The sequence below is a fragment of the Paramormyrops kingsleyae genome, chromosome 5 (genome assembly GCF_048594095.1).
Source record: "Paramormyrops kingsleyae isolate MSU_618 chromosome 5, PKINGS_0.4, whole genome shotgun sequence".
Taxonomy (NCBI): domain Eukaryota; kingdom Metazoa; phylum Chordata; class Actinopteri; order Osteoglossiformes; family Mormyridae; genus Paramormyrops; species Paramormyrops kingsleyae.
Genome location: NC_132801.1, coordinates 36,501,886 through 36,518,702, shown reverse-complemented (window position 1 = coordinate 36,518,702; position 16,817 = coordinate 36,501,886). Strand labels below are relative to the sequence as shown.

At 40.2% G+C, this 16,817-nt stretch overlaps 1 protein-coding gene and 1 long non-coding RNA gene across 2 annotated transcripts in view; one reads left to right on the top strand and one right to left on the bottom strand.

The window, feature by feature from the left end:
- The window catches only part of LOC140590924 (uncharacterized), a 136,187-nt gene extending 133,519 nt beyond the window's left edge, over positions 1–2,668 (bottom strand). The window contains exons 1-2 of the long non-coding RNA XR_011991830.1: positions 2,047–2,668; positions 1,509–1,665 (exon numbers count right to left, since the gene is read on the bottom strand). This is a non-coding gene — a long non-coding RNA (uncharacterized lncRNA). The remainder of the gene's footprint in view (positions 1–1,508; positions 1,666–2,046) is intronic.
- The window catches only part of LOC111839462 (integrin alpha-M-like), a 93,081-nt gene that overhangs the window by 38,382 nt on the left and 37,882 nt on the right, over positions 1–16,817 (top strand). Inside the window, exons 3-8 of the mRNA XM_072712687.1 lie at positions 1,649–1,752; positions 1,953–2,023; positions 2,663–2,777; positions 6,037–6,167; positions 6,572–6,714; positions 16,339–16,492. Of these exons, the coding sequence (XP_072568788.1) occupies positions 1,649–1,752; positions 1,953–2,023; positions 2,663–2,777; positions 6,037–6,167; positions 6,572–6,714; positions 16,339–16,492 (718 nt within the window). The remainder of the gene's footprint in view (positions 1–1,648; positions 1,753–1,952; positions 2,024–2,662; positions 2,778–6,036; positions 6,168–6,571; positions 6,715–16,338; positions 16,493–16,817) is intronic.

Sequence of the window (16,817 nt, the reverse complement as noted above, 5' to 3'; positions counted from 1 at the left end):
TGATTTTCACAGGCCATTGTGGCAGGCCATTGGTTTAGCAGATGGTCCAAGCTTTTCCCCAAAGAAAGCCATTGTGTCGGGCAGTGCTTCTGTACTCTCTGCTGGGCTACATTACAGAACTCCTGAAATTCTTTCAGTTCCTCTCTTCTTTTTGAACTTTTCTCAAAGTAGTAGTATATGTCAATTATCAATTCTTCGGGTGACATTGAAAGCTCTTTAGCAGCAGTTTTGGCACATATGTTAACCAAGTGACTAGGACAGCCAACGCTGTATATGTGAGGGGCCTGAGCTTTCACTCTTGACAAGACAGAGTTGTTTTTGCCAATCATGACATTGCAATTGTCACTGCTGAATCCAATGCAGTTGGACCATTCAATGCCCTTCATATCCATGGATGATGCAATACAGTTGAATATATTTTCAGCTTTGGCATCATTGCATACTGGCATATCAATAAATCCAACTGCCACCTTATCCTGTGCTTCACTGTAGTACCTGGCTAAAATAGCACATTCTTTCTCACACATGATGTCATTGCTTTCGTCAATCAAAATACTGTATGGCTTTTTTTCTGTGCAGATTAGTTTGTACATATCCTCTGAACATTCAGGTTCCAGGGCCAAGTTCATTATGGCTGTTGCTTTGGTGGAGGAGCAGACATAATGTTTAGCTATTTCTGAGTCTGGAAACATCTTCCTGAACAACTTGCCAGTGTGCCTACAGACATTGAATGGCACATTGTGTTCAACAACAAATGATGTGAAATACACCTCAGCTGCAGTGACCTTCTCAGTGAGACTTTGCTTTTCTGCATTAAAGAACTGAGATATATTGGAGCAGCCTTCCCTGCCTCCCTAATATGGTGTGGTCCCTAAAGAATAAAGCAGATAATTAGGCCTATCATTTCTACATATTTTCTAGAATTAATTTACCCTTAATTAATTTACCCTACACTAATCAACATAGGCCTATTGAAATGGGGATTTTTTAAAGGCTTAGGCAGGCTGGATATAGATAGTTAGATAGCTGGCTAGTTAGATAGCCTATAGGCCTATGGCATTCGTAGTAACTACATATGCATTACTACTTTACAGAAGTCTTAATACGTTTTGCTTAACTTTGCGACAGCATTTAACCTACAGAAATAAAATGCAGGTGATGGCGTGTTAAACTTAGCATACCTCGACCTGTCATTTACAATCGTTATAAGTCCGCCGTGGGTAATATTAAAATCACTGTTGCACACAGTGCACCTCGCCACGGTGTCATCATTTTTCACCTTAATTAAACAGGGATATAATTTGGTATATTCTGTTGTAAAATGAGTCTTGTATTTTCGTTTTTTGGAAGACTCACCCTCTGCCATCTCGCAGGGTGCACTGACTTGAGTGGTAACCTAGTGATGGTCGAAGAAATTTATTGGCTTATTTTGCTGACTAAACCAATCAGCGCGCTCTCTGACAAGCAGCCGCTCTGAACGCTCGCTGATCGCTTTGAACAGATTATGCCTGTGCGGGGAAAAAATAAAAACACTTCTGGCAGGAATATCCACTGTAGTCCTCTGGCTCAGATGTGTGGAACTCCCATCCTTAGTGATGTTTGGGTCTCAAAATAAACAGTTTTTCATTTGTTCCTCTTTAACTTCCAGGTTGTTAGTTAGTGATCCTTTGATGGGGTATGATGGACAGAAAAGAGGAAGGATTTACCGTTGTGAAACTGGAAACACTGCATGCTCTAAAGTATCTATAACAGGTAAAGTATTTATACTGTATCATTTACAAATATATCACAATACTTTTGCTTAAACATTTCATACAAACAAAAAACAGTTTTGAGTACTGCTAGAAAACTACTCTTCTTTTCGTAAGGGTTTCAGTTTTGCATTGATAAGAAATTGCAAAAAGCAGTTTGTATTTTAATCATTCAGTAAAAATATGGATATTTCGACACAGTTCCTGAGTATGCTGTAAACATGTCACTTGGACTGTCAATGGTTAAAGACCCAACATCTTCAAATACACTGGTAAGTATGCTTCTATGACTTACCATTTATCTATGTTTCACAACATATTTTTCAGCAAATGGTGAACATTTAGAAAGTAAGGTGGCTCAGTGGTGTCATACGTTTCACATTGGTGGTTCACGTCCTGTAGCCTGTGTTGTTGTTGTTGCTCTTGTCAGGATCAGTCCCTGCCTTGTTGTTTCCCCATTTGATCAGCAAGTGTCACTGGCCATCCTTTTCTTTTTTGTGTTCCTACTGTTTGAGTCTTTAATGACTGTTAATGACCGTCACCTGTTCCTTGGTATTCCTAGCCCTAGTGTTTGGTTAACTTGTAGTCACCCACACCTGTCCCTCGTCTAGCCCTCGTTTCCTGTGTGTTTATGTACTTGCCCTTGCCATGTTCCTCTGTTTGTCATTGTAGATGTTTCATAATTTGTAGCTGCTTGTGTTCCTTGTGTTGGTTTCTTACATGTTACCTCAATGGGCATAGGTTACCTGATCGTGTTTGTGTTGAATCTGGCTCAGTTCAGTGCAATTTAAAAAAAAAGTTCCCATTCTCTTGTAATCTGCACTGTGGATCATCATTCACTCTGCTTAGTCATGACAGTTCTCGCATGTTGAGTTTCCATCAAAGAAATCTGGATTTTTATATTTTTGCAGGCATGTGGTCCCACTATACCAAGAGACTGTAGTTCCTTTACAACATACAATGGCATGTGTTTCCAACTAAGTGGTCAACTCGTTCCTGGGTCTGGAATTCCATCGTCTCTCAAAGGTTAGAGAAACTGAAAAGCCTTTCAGAAAAGGGGATGCATATAATTTAATGGAAAAAAAAGATTGGGGAATCCATAATGTAAAACATACAGATATGTCTTAAACCTATGCTTAATCAGATTTGTGGTACTTAATTTTTTTTAATCATTCCAGAAAGAAATGTACAATTTAATGTTAAATTTGTGCTGAAGAGAGAACATTGGGTGATTAAAATAATAAAAATGAAAATTGAAACATTAATAGAAAACAAAGGGAAACTTCATAGAATACTAAAACACTAAAAGTTTGGTCACCTGTAAGCTGCTGAGCTATGACATTTAGGCTGACACTGATGGATGGTTCTACTGTTTCATGCAGAATATTACTCAATATTTAGCTGTAAATCTCTTTTTCTATCTATCCATCCATTCATCTGTCTAGCTTCCAGCCATTAATCCAATACTGGGGCTTTGGCTGTTTCATACAATTTATTCTGCACAGCAAATATAGGCTGAAAAATGAACTTTAATAGAAAAAGGGAAATTAGTCCAAGTTTTACAATAATTACATACCCAAAACACTCAAGAAAACTGAAAAACACATAACTCAGTTTACAACCTTCACGCGTTCACAAAACAATTCACTAAAAATATGTATGTTCACCATTGTACCTAGGTTTCCTCTTCAAATATCTGGTGCAAAATGTTATAATAAATAATATCGAAGAGAAAGGTTCCTTAAATTTTCTATAAATATTAGTGTGTCCCCTGAAGTATTTTGTTAAGTTGGTTGTCACTTCCACAGACACTCTCTTGTTAAGATGGAAACTGAAAAGGTATTCAACAAATCTTTATCAAACTTTGCTGAGACATTTTATGAAGAGAAGAGATGGATGTGCTCAAATTTTGAGATAAATGGCAGCAAAATGAAAGCAGTGCTGCATAGTGGTAGCAAAAACAAGGACAGCCTAAGACACTTGTTACTGTGATAACTGAAAAAGTATTTGACAGATATTTTCCAACCTTTACAGACACATTGTAAGGTTAAACATGTGGACCTATTCAAATTCTGAGATTAATAGCACCAAAACGGAAGCAACCCCACTTAAAGGTAGCAAGATCAGAGATATTCAAACTGTGGGGGGCAGAGCAATTGCAGGAGGGGGTGTGGGTGCAGGAAAAAAAACAGAACTGCATGGGGGCAGACCTGTTTCGAAACTGAAACCTTTAGAAGTATAAAAAATAATGTGAATAAATTACATGCCTGTACACATTATATGATGCAAAACTGTGAATAAATTAGTGCTGTCAAACGATTAAAATTTTTAATCAGATTAATCACAGAATTGCATAAAATTTTTTAATCAGATTAATTATGATGATGGATTAATCCGCGTTAAACCATTAATTTTGAGAGCCCTAAAATACATACATTTTATTAAATTTAATTTATTATTTTTTTTTTTAGGATGGTGCGTGTGTGTGGAGGGGGTCAGGGCAAATATATCAGCCCTATGGGGGCTCTGTGAAAAAAAGTTTTGATACCACAGATCTAGGTAGTAGTAAGTGATGTCAGAAGAAAATCACAATGGGGCCTGTGTGTGTGTGTGTGGATTAGGTTTATTATATTGCGGGGACCAAATGTCCTCCCAATGTATGAGAAACCTCTTTTTTGATGTTGTGCGGACCATTTTTCAGACTTGGGGTCTATAATCAGTCTATATTCAGACTATATAATCTATAGTCAGATGTAGGTTTTCATCTGTAGAATGTTTTTGCGAATTGGTAATAAGATCCATCAAAGCTCAAATTGAATAAAGTGAGTAATAGCATAAAAAGAGTTGCCCTGTTCACAAGGTTAAAGCTCATATTTCATTCACTATTTGCTGTTACTAGTGCAATTTGAAAAATACTGTCTCAAAAATTAGACAGATCTAAAGTGTAGCTCAGACAATCTTTGAGTTAGCATACTGACAAGATCAACTGCCTAAGTGGCCCTTCTTTTTGTTATCACTAAGCGGCTGTTAAAAAGGACAATAATAAAGAGTGGTAATGGATGGTAAATTGTTTTCAAATAGATTTCAGTTTTTTAATCTACAAATGTCCTCTACTGACTACAGGTACCCCCACATAGGAAAACCCCAGGACTTGTGCCAATTTCTAATCAATACCGAACAGATTATGCACAGTCTAATCAATACTTCCATCCAGTTGCCATCCCTGTATAGTTATCATCCTAAAGGAATTGGTTAATATAATCAATGTCCCCTGGAAACAGGTGCTGAAGAAGCAGTTTCAGTAGACAAAAGGGGTGAACTTAGTTGCAAAAGTTTTGGAGTCTTTGTTAGAATTCTAAGCAAATGCCCCACAGTGATCACAGCCGCCACACCAAACTCTCTCACACAGTAACACTACTTCAGTTTTGGTGTAACTTGTTTTAAAATGTGAACAGGTTAAAATTTTCATCTTTATAACTTTTCTGCAATTGCTGAATAAGATATGTCAAAGACTTTTTGAGTTATTACGCTAATGGGAAGAAATGTATAAAACTAGATATTTGCCATCATTTTGCAGTGTTGCTTCAATTTTGGGGACACCAGTCTCAGAATTTGATCACTTCCAGATTGAGACCTATAAAATGTGTCTGCAAAGTTTGAAAAAGTTCCATAAAATACTTTTAGAGTTACTGTGTTCCAAAGTGTCTTTGCAAGAGTGGGACAAGCAGAGTTGCCTTCTTGATATATTTCAACTGATCAACACTGAATGCATTGCATGTCTCTGAGTGTATCATGTAACGCTCCTTTTTGAACCAATACAGGATGTCATTTGTGCCGTATTTTCAACCACATACGTATAGGCCGACTTCATACATACACAACATACACTAGGTCAGGGGTCCCCAACGGAACTACCTGACCAGGACACCTGCCTAATTGGTAACCATTTGTCTAATGGAGCATTTGTGTGGGTTTTTATTTTTTAATGACGGGTTTGGAATAATACATCACAGCCTATGCTGCCGCATATAAGCTTGTTTGGACTATGCCGTTGATTGCTTTATTATTTTATCAGCATTAAATATAATTCATAAGGCATCCTATCCCAAATCAGTTCACCATGAGTCTAGTGGCAAGCTCATGTTTGAATGTAGCCACATTGTCATTAGGAATGAAATTGACTGCAGTTGTTTAATCATCAAAATTTTGAACTTGAATACAGTTCATTAATAGTTTGTTCATATCTATGGTCTTTAACTGCTCTTTTCTTGCCTCTTTTCTACAGACTGTCCTGTTTCAGATACAGATATTGTGTTCCTAATAGATGGTTCAGGCAGTGTTTCAATGGGAGATTTTGACCGGATGAAGATGTTTATGAAAAAATTAATTACACAGTTTTTAGGGCGAAATAGTCAGGTAAGAAAAGACTTGCTATATGTTTCACAACTCACTTTTTCAGATACTATATAAATTTATGCTTTGAATATATTCTTAAACCTTATTTTATTTTAGTTTAATTACAGACTACTGATTCAGTATGATACTTATACTATTAATATCTGTTTTCTGCAGTGTTTTTTTATATAAAAAAAAGACAAATTATGTCATCTGGTTGAATATCTTGAATTCCTTCAGTCTATATATGTAATAATAGTCTTACTGTACGCTAAAGTAACATTCTGAAAAAGTACTTTGTTTACATACCAAATGCAATGTTTTGCAAATCAAACATTGAATTCATTCTGGTTCTGTTTGATTCCAAGCATGTCAACAATGTTTGCTTGTATCATATGCCAACCTAGTTCAATTTATTGTTGCAGTTTGGTATAATGCAGTATTCCAGTGAGTTTGATATCGAAATGGACTTCAATGACTTCAGAACTTCAGACTGGTCCAGCAGGATCGATAGAATAAGGCAGCAACGTGGTTTGACTTACACTCCAACTGCAATACGACAAGTAGTGTAAGTACAATTTCTTTGGATAAAGTCTGGTGTAATGAATAAGCCTGTTATTCTCCTGGGAAGAATAAGGCATAAAAAATGGCGAGTCTTAGATGAGACAGCAGTCCAGAGAACACACACTTTCAGATGCTCATTGTAGCTCTGATTCATTGGTGTGAAATTTAGGGGGTTGGAGCCGAAGGCAGAGCTGAATCGCATATTCATCAGGTTATATTTTGTTGAAAATCAGCTGGAAAGTAGTGCTTGATTAGCAATCTCACACCGAGACAAACCCCCAGAGGGTATTACAGAAAGCCAGTTTAGGAGTTCAGTAAAACAAAATCTTTCCTACATTAAACTGCTCTTGAGTAACCGGTAGTGTTGTAGTTCTCGAGACCGGTCTTGGTCTCGAGACCGGTCTCGAGACCAATTTTTGGTGGTCTCGGTCTTGTCTTGGTCTCGACTCTATTTGGTCTCGGTCTTGTCTTGGTCTCGACTCTATTTGGTCTCGGTCTTGTCTTGGTCTCGGACATAGCGGTCTCGATGGGATGGGGAAAAAAAGAGAAAACTGCACATCCTCACAGAACAGTATCATTATTTATTACGCGCCTCAATTCAAATGCAACCAGTCAGATGCATCCATTTCAAAAACGTTACATTTTATACATTTTCTCCACGGACACTGCCAGTGCTTCACAGTCCACACACATCATACACATCGTATCATACATCGGCAAAAAAATGTCCTAAAATGTCCGCGAAGTCTATAGCATAGTTATAATTCAAATAAATTAGGTATTTTACATTGATTAGAAAGCACGGTCTTGGAGGTGCAAGTCAATCTGGAGGCTCATTCTCTTCAATTCAAAGCAAAGGATCATTACATAGCTGTATTCATAGCTTACCCGAGGCCTCTGTTCCTGGTATAAGAGACTTAATATGAACATCTTTCTGGTACATCCCATCTCTTTCCCTTGACGAGGTCTGATAAAATGGTTATAGGAGAGGATTGCTGAGAATATTATTTTCTATCAGGTCTCGTAACTATGACAAATCTGGGAGATTTTAAATGAGAGACATATGGACATACGGACAATATAATTAAAAAGATAACATGAATTTGATTTAACGAGTAATGACACTTTACAGCAATGCCTTTTTTCTCTACAGTTGATCTGGGTAATGTGATGTCGATTCTAGCCCTAGTCTGTTTTCGGTCTTGGTCTTGGTCTCGACCAGTCTTGGTCTTGGTCTCGCCTTGGTGTGTCTTGGTCTTGGACTTGGTCTTGGACTTGGTCTTGGTCTTGGTACCCTCAAGTCTCGGCAGTGTCTTGGTCTTGATACCCTCCGGTCTCGGCAATGTCTTGGTCTCGGTTTAGGCGGTCTTGACTACAACACTAGTAACCGGAACATGATTTCTGATAAGAGCTGGGGGCCTTAAACACCACAGAAAGAATGCCATACAGTCCCATTACACTCCAGAGAAGACCTACATTTCTACAGCTGATATCTCCAAAATTAGGTAGCTCCCAGCAGAACAACCTTGATGGATAGATAATACTAAAGCCCCTGTAAAACATATCTTTTTTCAGTTTTGGTATGAACTATCACTTTAAATCACTGCAGTTTCATTCATGCGTCCTTTATCACTTGCATAAAAATTAGAGATGGGCGATCCACGTTTTTTCAGTTCCGATCCGATTCCGATACACAACTGCCGATACCGATACAGATTCCGATACAAGAGCTCTTTTTAATTTGTTATACTTTACATATTATTTTTTTTAAGCTAGTAAATACAGATGGAAAAAATGTATGACAAAAAATATTTAATTAGGCTACTACAAACATACATAACGTACTGTTCCACCTCATTTGTTTTAAGCGTTTTTGAGGCATTTGCAGTTCAATATGAATATCTTCAAAGCAAATATATACAAGTGGCGAATACTTAAAATTTTAACAGTTTTTCTCCCATTGGCATCAGCGCACTTACACTTTTGTTGCGATGGCAGCCCCTCTTGTATCACAAGCAACGAGTTCGCAAAACAGTCCAATTAAGTTAGCGACTCCCAAATCATCCATTGCTTTGTTTTGTCTCGCAGTTGCGTGCGCTTTGTTAAATGGGATTTTCCATTAAACGCTATTCCCACCTCAAAACCTTATTTTACATAGATTGCAAAACGCTGTGCTTCCGGTTTCTGTTAAAAGCCTAAAATACTCCCAGATCGTCACGTCTTATCTTACGCTCCTCGTACTGCGAAGGGTATGCGCATGACGTCACAGCAGGCGGAAGTCGCTGTACTCACACCCACTGATTAGCAAAAAAGACTTAGGGGCAGTGATAGCGTTCGATTTGAATTCCGCAAAAACACACATGTAAAATGGGAAAGAGCTGTCGTGCGATTGATTGCCAAAAACTAAATAAGTAAGTATAGGACGTGGATCGGTCACGCATGGCCGATTCCCGATCCGTCAAATAGGTCTGGATCGGTGCATCTCTAATAAAAATGACATGCATAAACTCCTTCATTCACAGGAATTAGAACTCATCCATCTTTTGACAACCACAAAATTCAACTATAACTAGTATTACAGCACTTCAATTTCAATTTTCAGTTATTTTTTTTTGGATTAATATGTTTCATCTTGAGATAACACTATTTGCTTCTCCAGATGGACCATGTATAGTTCTTTAAGGAATAAGTTCATACTGGGCTCAGCTGGGTTGTCGAGGTCAATGTTATGTTGCGATAGCAGATAAACCAGACAAAGCTCTTGCTGGAGTGAACTCATTTTATGAACAATCCCATTAGCTCCCGTTCACGCACATCACTTTCATAAAGTGCAAAATAAGATCGGAACACGGCAATGCCCGACATAACATTCCACCTCCACAAAAGCCTAAGTGTGATACTCAGTCACAAAGTCATGTAGGTGCATCGGTCAGTGATGTGCATGGATTGGGCAGGGCACGGGTACAAGGTTTGGCTCCATGGCTTCCGTCTGAATAGGAAAGACTGAAGTGTCAAGCTGCAGAGGGGCTGGGGCATGCTGAGGTGCCCAACTGTGAAGGCATAGTGGTTTATGACCAGTGCCTGACATGGCCAGGATGGTGCTGATTGCATGGTAGTCCATCCTCAAAGTAAATTTATGTCCATTGAGGTCTTGTGCCAGCATTCACAGGCCCAGAAGCACACCAGAGCCTCTCTCTCCCCTACTGAGTACCTCTGTTCTGTATGGCTGAGCGCTTGGGAAGTAAAAGCAATTGGTCTTTCCACTTCCCCCTGGAGCTGGGATGTCACGGCACTTATGCCAAAGGTGGAGACGTCACATGTGACAATGGTAGGGCTGGCTGGCTCGAAGTATGTCAGGATCAGTGAGCTGTGACTTCAAGTGGCATCAGAGCAGGCAGATGTCCAGAGCCAGGGTTCATTAGCCCTCAATACAGTAGTTTGAGCAGTGGTGCCATTGTGTCAGAGTACTGCAGTTAAAATCAGAGACAATACAGTTGTACCTCAGAACTCGAACTTAATCCGTTCAGAACTCATGTTCGAATCCTACAGTAAAAAGTTCAAGTTCTGATCGAATTTTCCCCATAAGAAATAATGGAAAACCAATTAATTGGTTTCTGCCCCCAAAAAATTACACCTAAATATGTTTTTTTTTTAGCATTTAAACTAGTGCTGTCAAACGATTAAAATGTTTAATCAGATTAGTTGCTGTGGATTAATTTAGATTAATCACGATTAAATTAAATTAAATTGATTAAAATAATTCATTTTTAATCTATATTAATTACAATTCATTTTGCATGAGCAAACGGACTCAAGAAAAAAGGTAATACAGTATATATGCACTTAACATGTTTATTGAACATCTTGAACACGAGTCGGATGCATTCCATCTGCCACAGAAGTGCAATACCATGGACCCATATCAAAAAGCAAGATTTTTTGCTTAGACGGACAACTTTAAACTGGTACCTCAGTTTAAATGGTCTTTATCTTCATTCACTTACAATTAGCATGAACTACCGTATATCCGACAAATAATCCAACTAATCATGATATCCAGTTCTAGTCCGGTTAATTGCCATTGTTAGCAATATCAGTTAACACATTATGCGCGGTGCGTTACGTATAAAACTCCGTAGCAAGACATCCACAGATAAGTTGAATGGTATAATGTGTGTGACCCATTTAATGAGCCACAAATGAGAAGTAGTGCTTAAACAGTATAAAACTACAACTTTCCTTTCTGTTGATAAAAGGCGCAGCCATCTTGGATTCTGAACTTGGGATCCTCTGTGCTGCTTCCGGCTTCAAAACCGAGGGCAAATGGAACGCACCAAAACTGCCCGAAATGGGTTGACAGAGACATTTCAGGGATTTTGAGTCATTCTGCGCTGCAGATGGGTTAATTGCGTTAAAAATTTTAATCAGATTATTCATGATGATGGATTAATCCGCGTTAACCCGTTAATTTTGACAGCCCTAATTTAAACACAAAATGAACAGGATAAAACAAGAAGAGCATATACTGTACTAAACACATCTAAGCACATTTATTAAAATAGTAATTTAAGTAAGAAAATAAATGTATCCAAACAATGTGTAAAGTAAAAAAAAAAACAACGTGTGATCAGCTGTTTCTGCTTGTTGTCATTAGTCCTCTGGATTTAGTCTGCGTTTCAGTTTGTTTCCCCAGTCCGGTCATTGTATTGTCCATCTGCGTTTTGCCTGCCTTACCTGTAATTAAATCCCTTATTCCCCGATACCCTGATGTCTGCGCCTTTGTCGCCGTTCCATTCCCGCTCGGCACTACAATATTATTATAATTAAATGTATTAATGTTTTTTTATTAATGATATTAAAATTATTAATTAGAAATCTTTATTGGTTTTATTTGTTTTATTATATAATAAAAATTACTGCTACTGTCTACCATTGTCCAAATGTATTTTTACTGTCTAAATATATGTATTCAGCTAGTGTAAACATGCACTATGCTATCACAGCAAATGCGAGGCTGAGACTGAAGCGTTACCCTTTGTTTCTGCGTGACTCATTTCCCCACGCGTGCAAGTTATCTTAGGTCGGCGTTCACGGTTCAACTTCTGAGATTCAGATCAAGTTCTAAGTTTTTTTCCAAACTGGTTGGTTCGACTTTTAAGAAATTCGAGTTCTAATGAGATCGAGAACTGAGGTACCACTGTATGTGGTTATGCCCAAGAAAGAAGCAGGCGAGTTGGCCTTTGGGACCCGAAGCATGGTGCGTGAGTGAAGTGGGCATATGCCCTCAGCAGAGAGGTGGAACTCCACATACTCGATGGCTGAGGCCTCAACAACACACTTTTCACCATTTAGTGTAAGGTGATGCTCAGCTAATGCCACAAACACGCTATGGAGGCATTCGTCATCCACTATGATGGTGGCGCCTCCATGGATGATGATGTCGTATAGGTAGAAGGCCAGGCCTGAGATTCCAGCGAAGATGGAGGCCATAGTTTTCTGGAAAGAACCTGGGGTTGAACTCAATCCAAAAACCAGGCACTTGTAGCAGAAGACTCCTTTGGGTAATGAAGGCATCTTTCAGGGTATAGGGGTACCTGGAGGTAGCCCTGGAGGAGTTCAAATTTGAAGAAAACGTCAGACCCATGAAACTGGGCAGTGAGCTCCTCTATGGTTGGCATAGAGTATCTATCAGGTATTATAGCTTTGTTCATCGCTCTCAGGTCCACACAGATGCGCAGCCCCCCATTCTATTTCCTAACCACTTCAGTTAGATATCCAAGGGGAAGTGTTCACCTGCTCAATCAAGCCATCATAGAATAGGATAGAATAGCCACTTTTATTGTCATTCAGAAATACACTGGTTAGTGCACATCAGAACGAAATTACGTATAAATAGTTTATTAATCCCTGTGGGGAAATTGTCTTTACACCTCCCTTAACTTGCTCTTTGTCGAGTAAGTTGTCTGCAAGGGGCAGCTGGGAGTTAAGGGCCTTGCTCAAGGACCCATAGACATACTGAGGCTGGCTTTGAAGCGGTAACCTGATTACAGACACACAGGCTTAGCCCACTGAGCCACATGCTGCATTAAGCATGCACTGTAACTCAGCAGAGATGTCGTCGCACAGGGCCAGGGGAGAGTGTCGGAGTGGCTGCATAATAGGTGTTACTGTTGGATCTATCAGGGGTTGGTGGGTGAAGCCGATAAGGCAGCCCAACTCACTGTTGCAGCCAGGGGTTAGTGACAGCATGGATCTCTGAACCATTTGTGTCTAACAGGGTAAAACCTAGGCCATTGAAGAGGTCAAGGCCAAGGAGATTGGCCCTGTGGCATGACAAGTGGAATGTGATTTCGACAAGGTTTTGTCTCCATACCTTATGGGTAGCTGAAGAGAGCCCACAATATCAATTTAGGTACCAATATAGCTGCGTAGGGTCATGGAGGCTGGTTGAGTGGCCTGTGGGAAAAGAATCGTTTACAAGTTGTAAAGTTCAGCAGTGATACTCTTTCTTCTGTGTCGAGGAGGAGGGTTCATCTACCATTGGTGAACATGTTCTGAGTGACACTCATCCTGAGTGAACAATATAAATTACTGTTGCAGGGCCAGGTGCATCTGGGCATCGCCGGGCTCTGGCTGGGGCAGACTTACAGATTTTGTGGAATTGGTTGCGCTTCCCACAGTTGGAGCAAGTTTTCCTGCAAGCAGGACAGGTTTGTGCTTGTGAACTGTGTGTGGGAGAGCGACAGTTCCCACATGGCTGGTGTGAGCAATCACGAGGTTGCGAGGCTATTTGTGCACTATCTGAGCTGCTAGCGGCATTGGTGGGGGGAGTCGATGACTGTGGCTGGGTAAAATAGATTGGCCACGTACTGAGATACAGACTTATCCACTCGTTGGTGTCGGTGCCTGAATGAAACACGACGGAGAAGAGAGCTCTGCGGGACAGCAACATGTTTTCCGAGTAGTCTCACTTCCTGATCATACCTGGTAGTTGTAGCGGAAGTTCCGAACACATGCTGTCCCTCAGCTCCGAGACGAGCAGCAACACTGCATGCTTCCTCCCATCTGACATGCTGTCTAAGCCAGCAGTGAGGTTTCAAACAAGGATCCCCAGTGATTCCATGGCACGGGCATTATCCAGGTAAAGCTAGGAAGGGGGAGGGTGGAGGCAGAGAAGAGTCACACTCACACAGCGTGGGTATGTGACCAGGGAAGATGATAAAAGTGTTGACATATTTTAGGAGAGTGACATCCATGTTCATTTATAATTACATTATTCAAAGTGGAAAGGCTAGAATAAATGTAATAATGACCATAAAATTAAATGAAAAAACATGTTCAGTAAAGTGTAGTTCGAAGAATGGACCATGGGGTACAATACACCCCATTTGATTTTCAGAATATGTATTTCTATACATCTTTATTAATGATTGTACCGTGTCCATTTACCACCAGTATCTGAAAGCGAGCAACAGCTATTGGCCATGAAGCGCACATAACACTCAAGTATTAATTACAATTTGCCTGTAGCTGGAGATCCAAGGCGAGTGCAAGAAATGCTATCAGCTCGAAATGCTGAATAAAAATATCATTATAGCAGAGATCGCCACTTTTTACAGATGTTAATATTTATTTAAGACAGGCACTGCATTTCTCTCTGCCCAGGTTGCACTAGCAATACTATTTATCTGATTTATTCCAGTAAAATCATGGACAGCCTTAATGGGCAGCTGATTTGAGGCTTTGTCTAACAGCACTTATCACCTTGAACCACTTCAAGGCATTCAGTAACCTCAAATTATACTAAAGTATCATTTGTTTTTCAAAATATTGGTGATAGTTTAATACTTCTTACAAAACTTTGCACAAAACTGATAGCAGCAATGTAGGAGGATAGTAGGTACGAAGAGGATGCTAGCATGCTAACCAAGAGACAGCTAAACAATGTTCGGGCAGAAATTGAGGCTGTGGAGAGTATCGGCAAACTTTTGGATTAGCAAAAACACCTAATGTTGAAGAAATCAGAGCTCGAGGTGGTTCTGGAGGAATCTCAAGCTGCGGGGCTGACGGTCCCCCTGCACTCTGGAGGGGAGTCTGGCTGCGGGAAAATGCTAGGGTGTGAGTCTGCGGACACACTGCCCACGAGGATGTGATCGATCTCCTTTGCCGTGCCACCAGTATTGGAATATCAAGTCCAACGATGCGGCTCAGGGCGTTGGAACCAGGATCCAGCGACCTACAGCCCCTGACCTTTCGCAAAGTCAAGAAACATGGAGTCACTTTCTCCCCAATTACCAAACCCGTGGAGACCAACACAATCCTCATAGCCAGCCCTGTCAGTGCCAGTGGTTGCACTGAAGTCACCCATGACCAGAGGAGTGTCACCTCGTGGGCACCCATCAACCACTGAGCGAGTTTCAAAGTAGAATCTCTCCCTCAACTAGACATCACTCACCGTGGTCGGAGCATACACTGAGACAACAGGCATCCAAAGAGTGCCTTAGTTTTAGTCTCATGATACGCCCATTTTAAGGAATGACATCGGACACCATTGGGAGGAGCTGATCTGTCACGGCAACAGCTATTCCCTGAGTATGGCAGCCATCAGAGCGACCAGACCAATAATAGGTGCACCCACCTACGGAGGTCTGCCCACTCACCGGTCTGCGTACCTCAGAAAGTGTCGGCATTGAAATGCAGAGTTTACAAAGGTCCTCCAACAGCAGAGGAAGATGGTCATCTTGCCGGAGAAACAATAAATGGGTGTAATGTGGCCTGAGAACTTGACCAGTGGTACGCCAGGACATCTTACAAGAAAAAGGAGAAATTCTCTGAAAAGTCCTCAAAACACTTGCCACACTTTGCAATACATTTTAGGCACATTCAGGGGTATTTTTATGATATGAACAGATTAAAAGTCAAATTAGTGTGTAGATTCTGTTTGTTTGTTTTTTTGTAACTCGTACACCGCTTTGAATAACAGCACTTTTTTGGGGGGTGGGGGGAGGTGAGGAAACATTGTGGGGTATCTGATGAAGAGAACAAGGTAACAAGTCAGTGTTTTATATACAAAGTTGATTTGTTACTCCAAGCCCTTATCTTTTTAAATAACCAAATCTATGAATTTTTGAAGATGAAAATTAACCTTGACAATAGAAACTTAGACAAATCATATACCATGAAAATGCATTCTTTCTGACCTTTCCACCGAGCCATAACAGCCATGTACCTGCAGTAGCAAAAAGTTAGAGCTCCTAAGAAAATAATGTGGATTTTTTTTTTTTGCTGGTGTAGAACAGGAACTATTTCTGAATGGGATTTTTGTCTTAACAAAAAGGGCATTTCTGAGCTCTGAAAAGTATATGTAATTAACATGCCAAACTTCATCATTATCAAAAATGGTTATACAGAGCCAATTTTTTTTTTTATTAAAATGATCAGCTTACTGTATGAAATTGTTTGTGCATCCATCCAGATATCCATCCATTTAATCAGTACAGGGTCACAGTCACCTGAGTATGAAATGAAGAAAAGTAATTTTGAGTTGTGTTCTACATGCTGGTAATACTTTGATATGTCTATCCTACAAACTTACTAAATTTTACTTCATTGTATTTTGCTTTTTCAGAAACAAGCTGTTTGTACCAAACAGAGGAGCGAGGCCAGATGCTTTTAAGGTCTTACTGGTCATCACAGATGGAGAGACCTTTGGAGACAGCACTCCCTTAAGTGATGTGGTTAATGAGGCTGAGAGGAAAGGCATCATCCGTTACGCCATTGGGGTACTTTGAATTTAGTGATTAATTGTCATTGTTGACACCACAGCAAAATGTGTTCTCAGCGTTTAACCCATATGTGACATAGCAGTGGGCAGCTAATTTAGTGCCCTGGGAAGCAGTGCTTGGGGTCAGTATCTTGCTCAGGGTACCTCAGTGGTGCTTTGCTGGTCAGGGATTCAAACCTGCAGTCTTTCAATTACAAGTGCGCTACCCTAACCATTAAGCCATCACTGTGTGTCTGTAGTTAGGTCGCCGGTTCAAACCCAGCCACAGCACGTCTGCGGGTCCTTGAGCAAGGCCCTTAACCCCCAGCTCCCTGGGCGCCGCT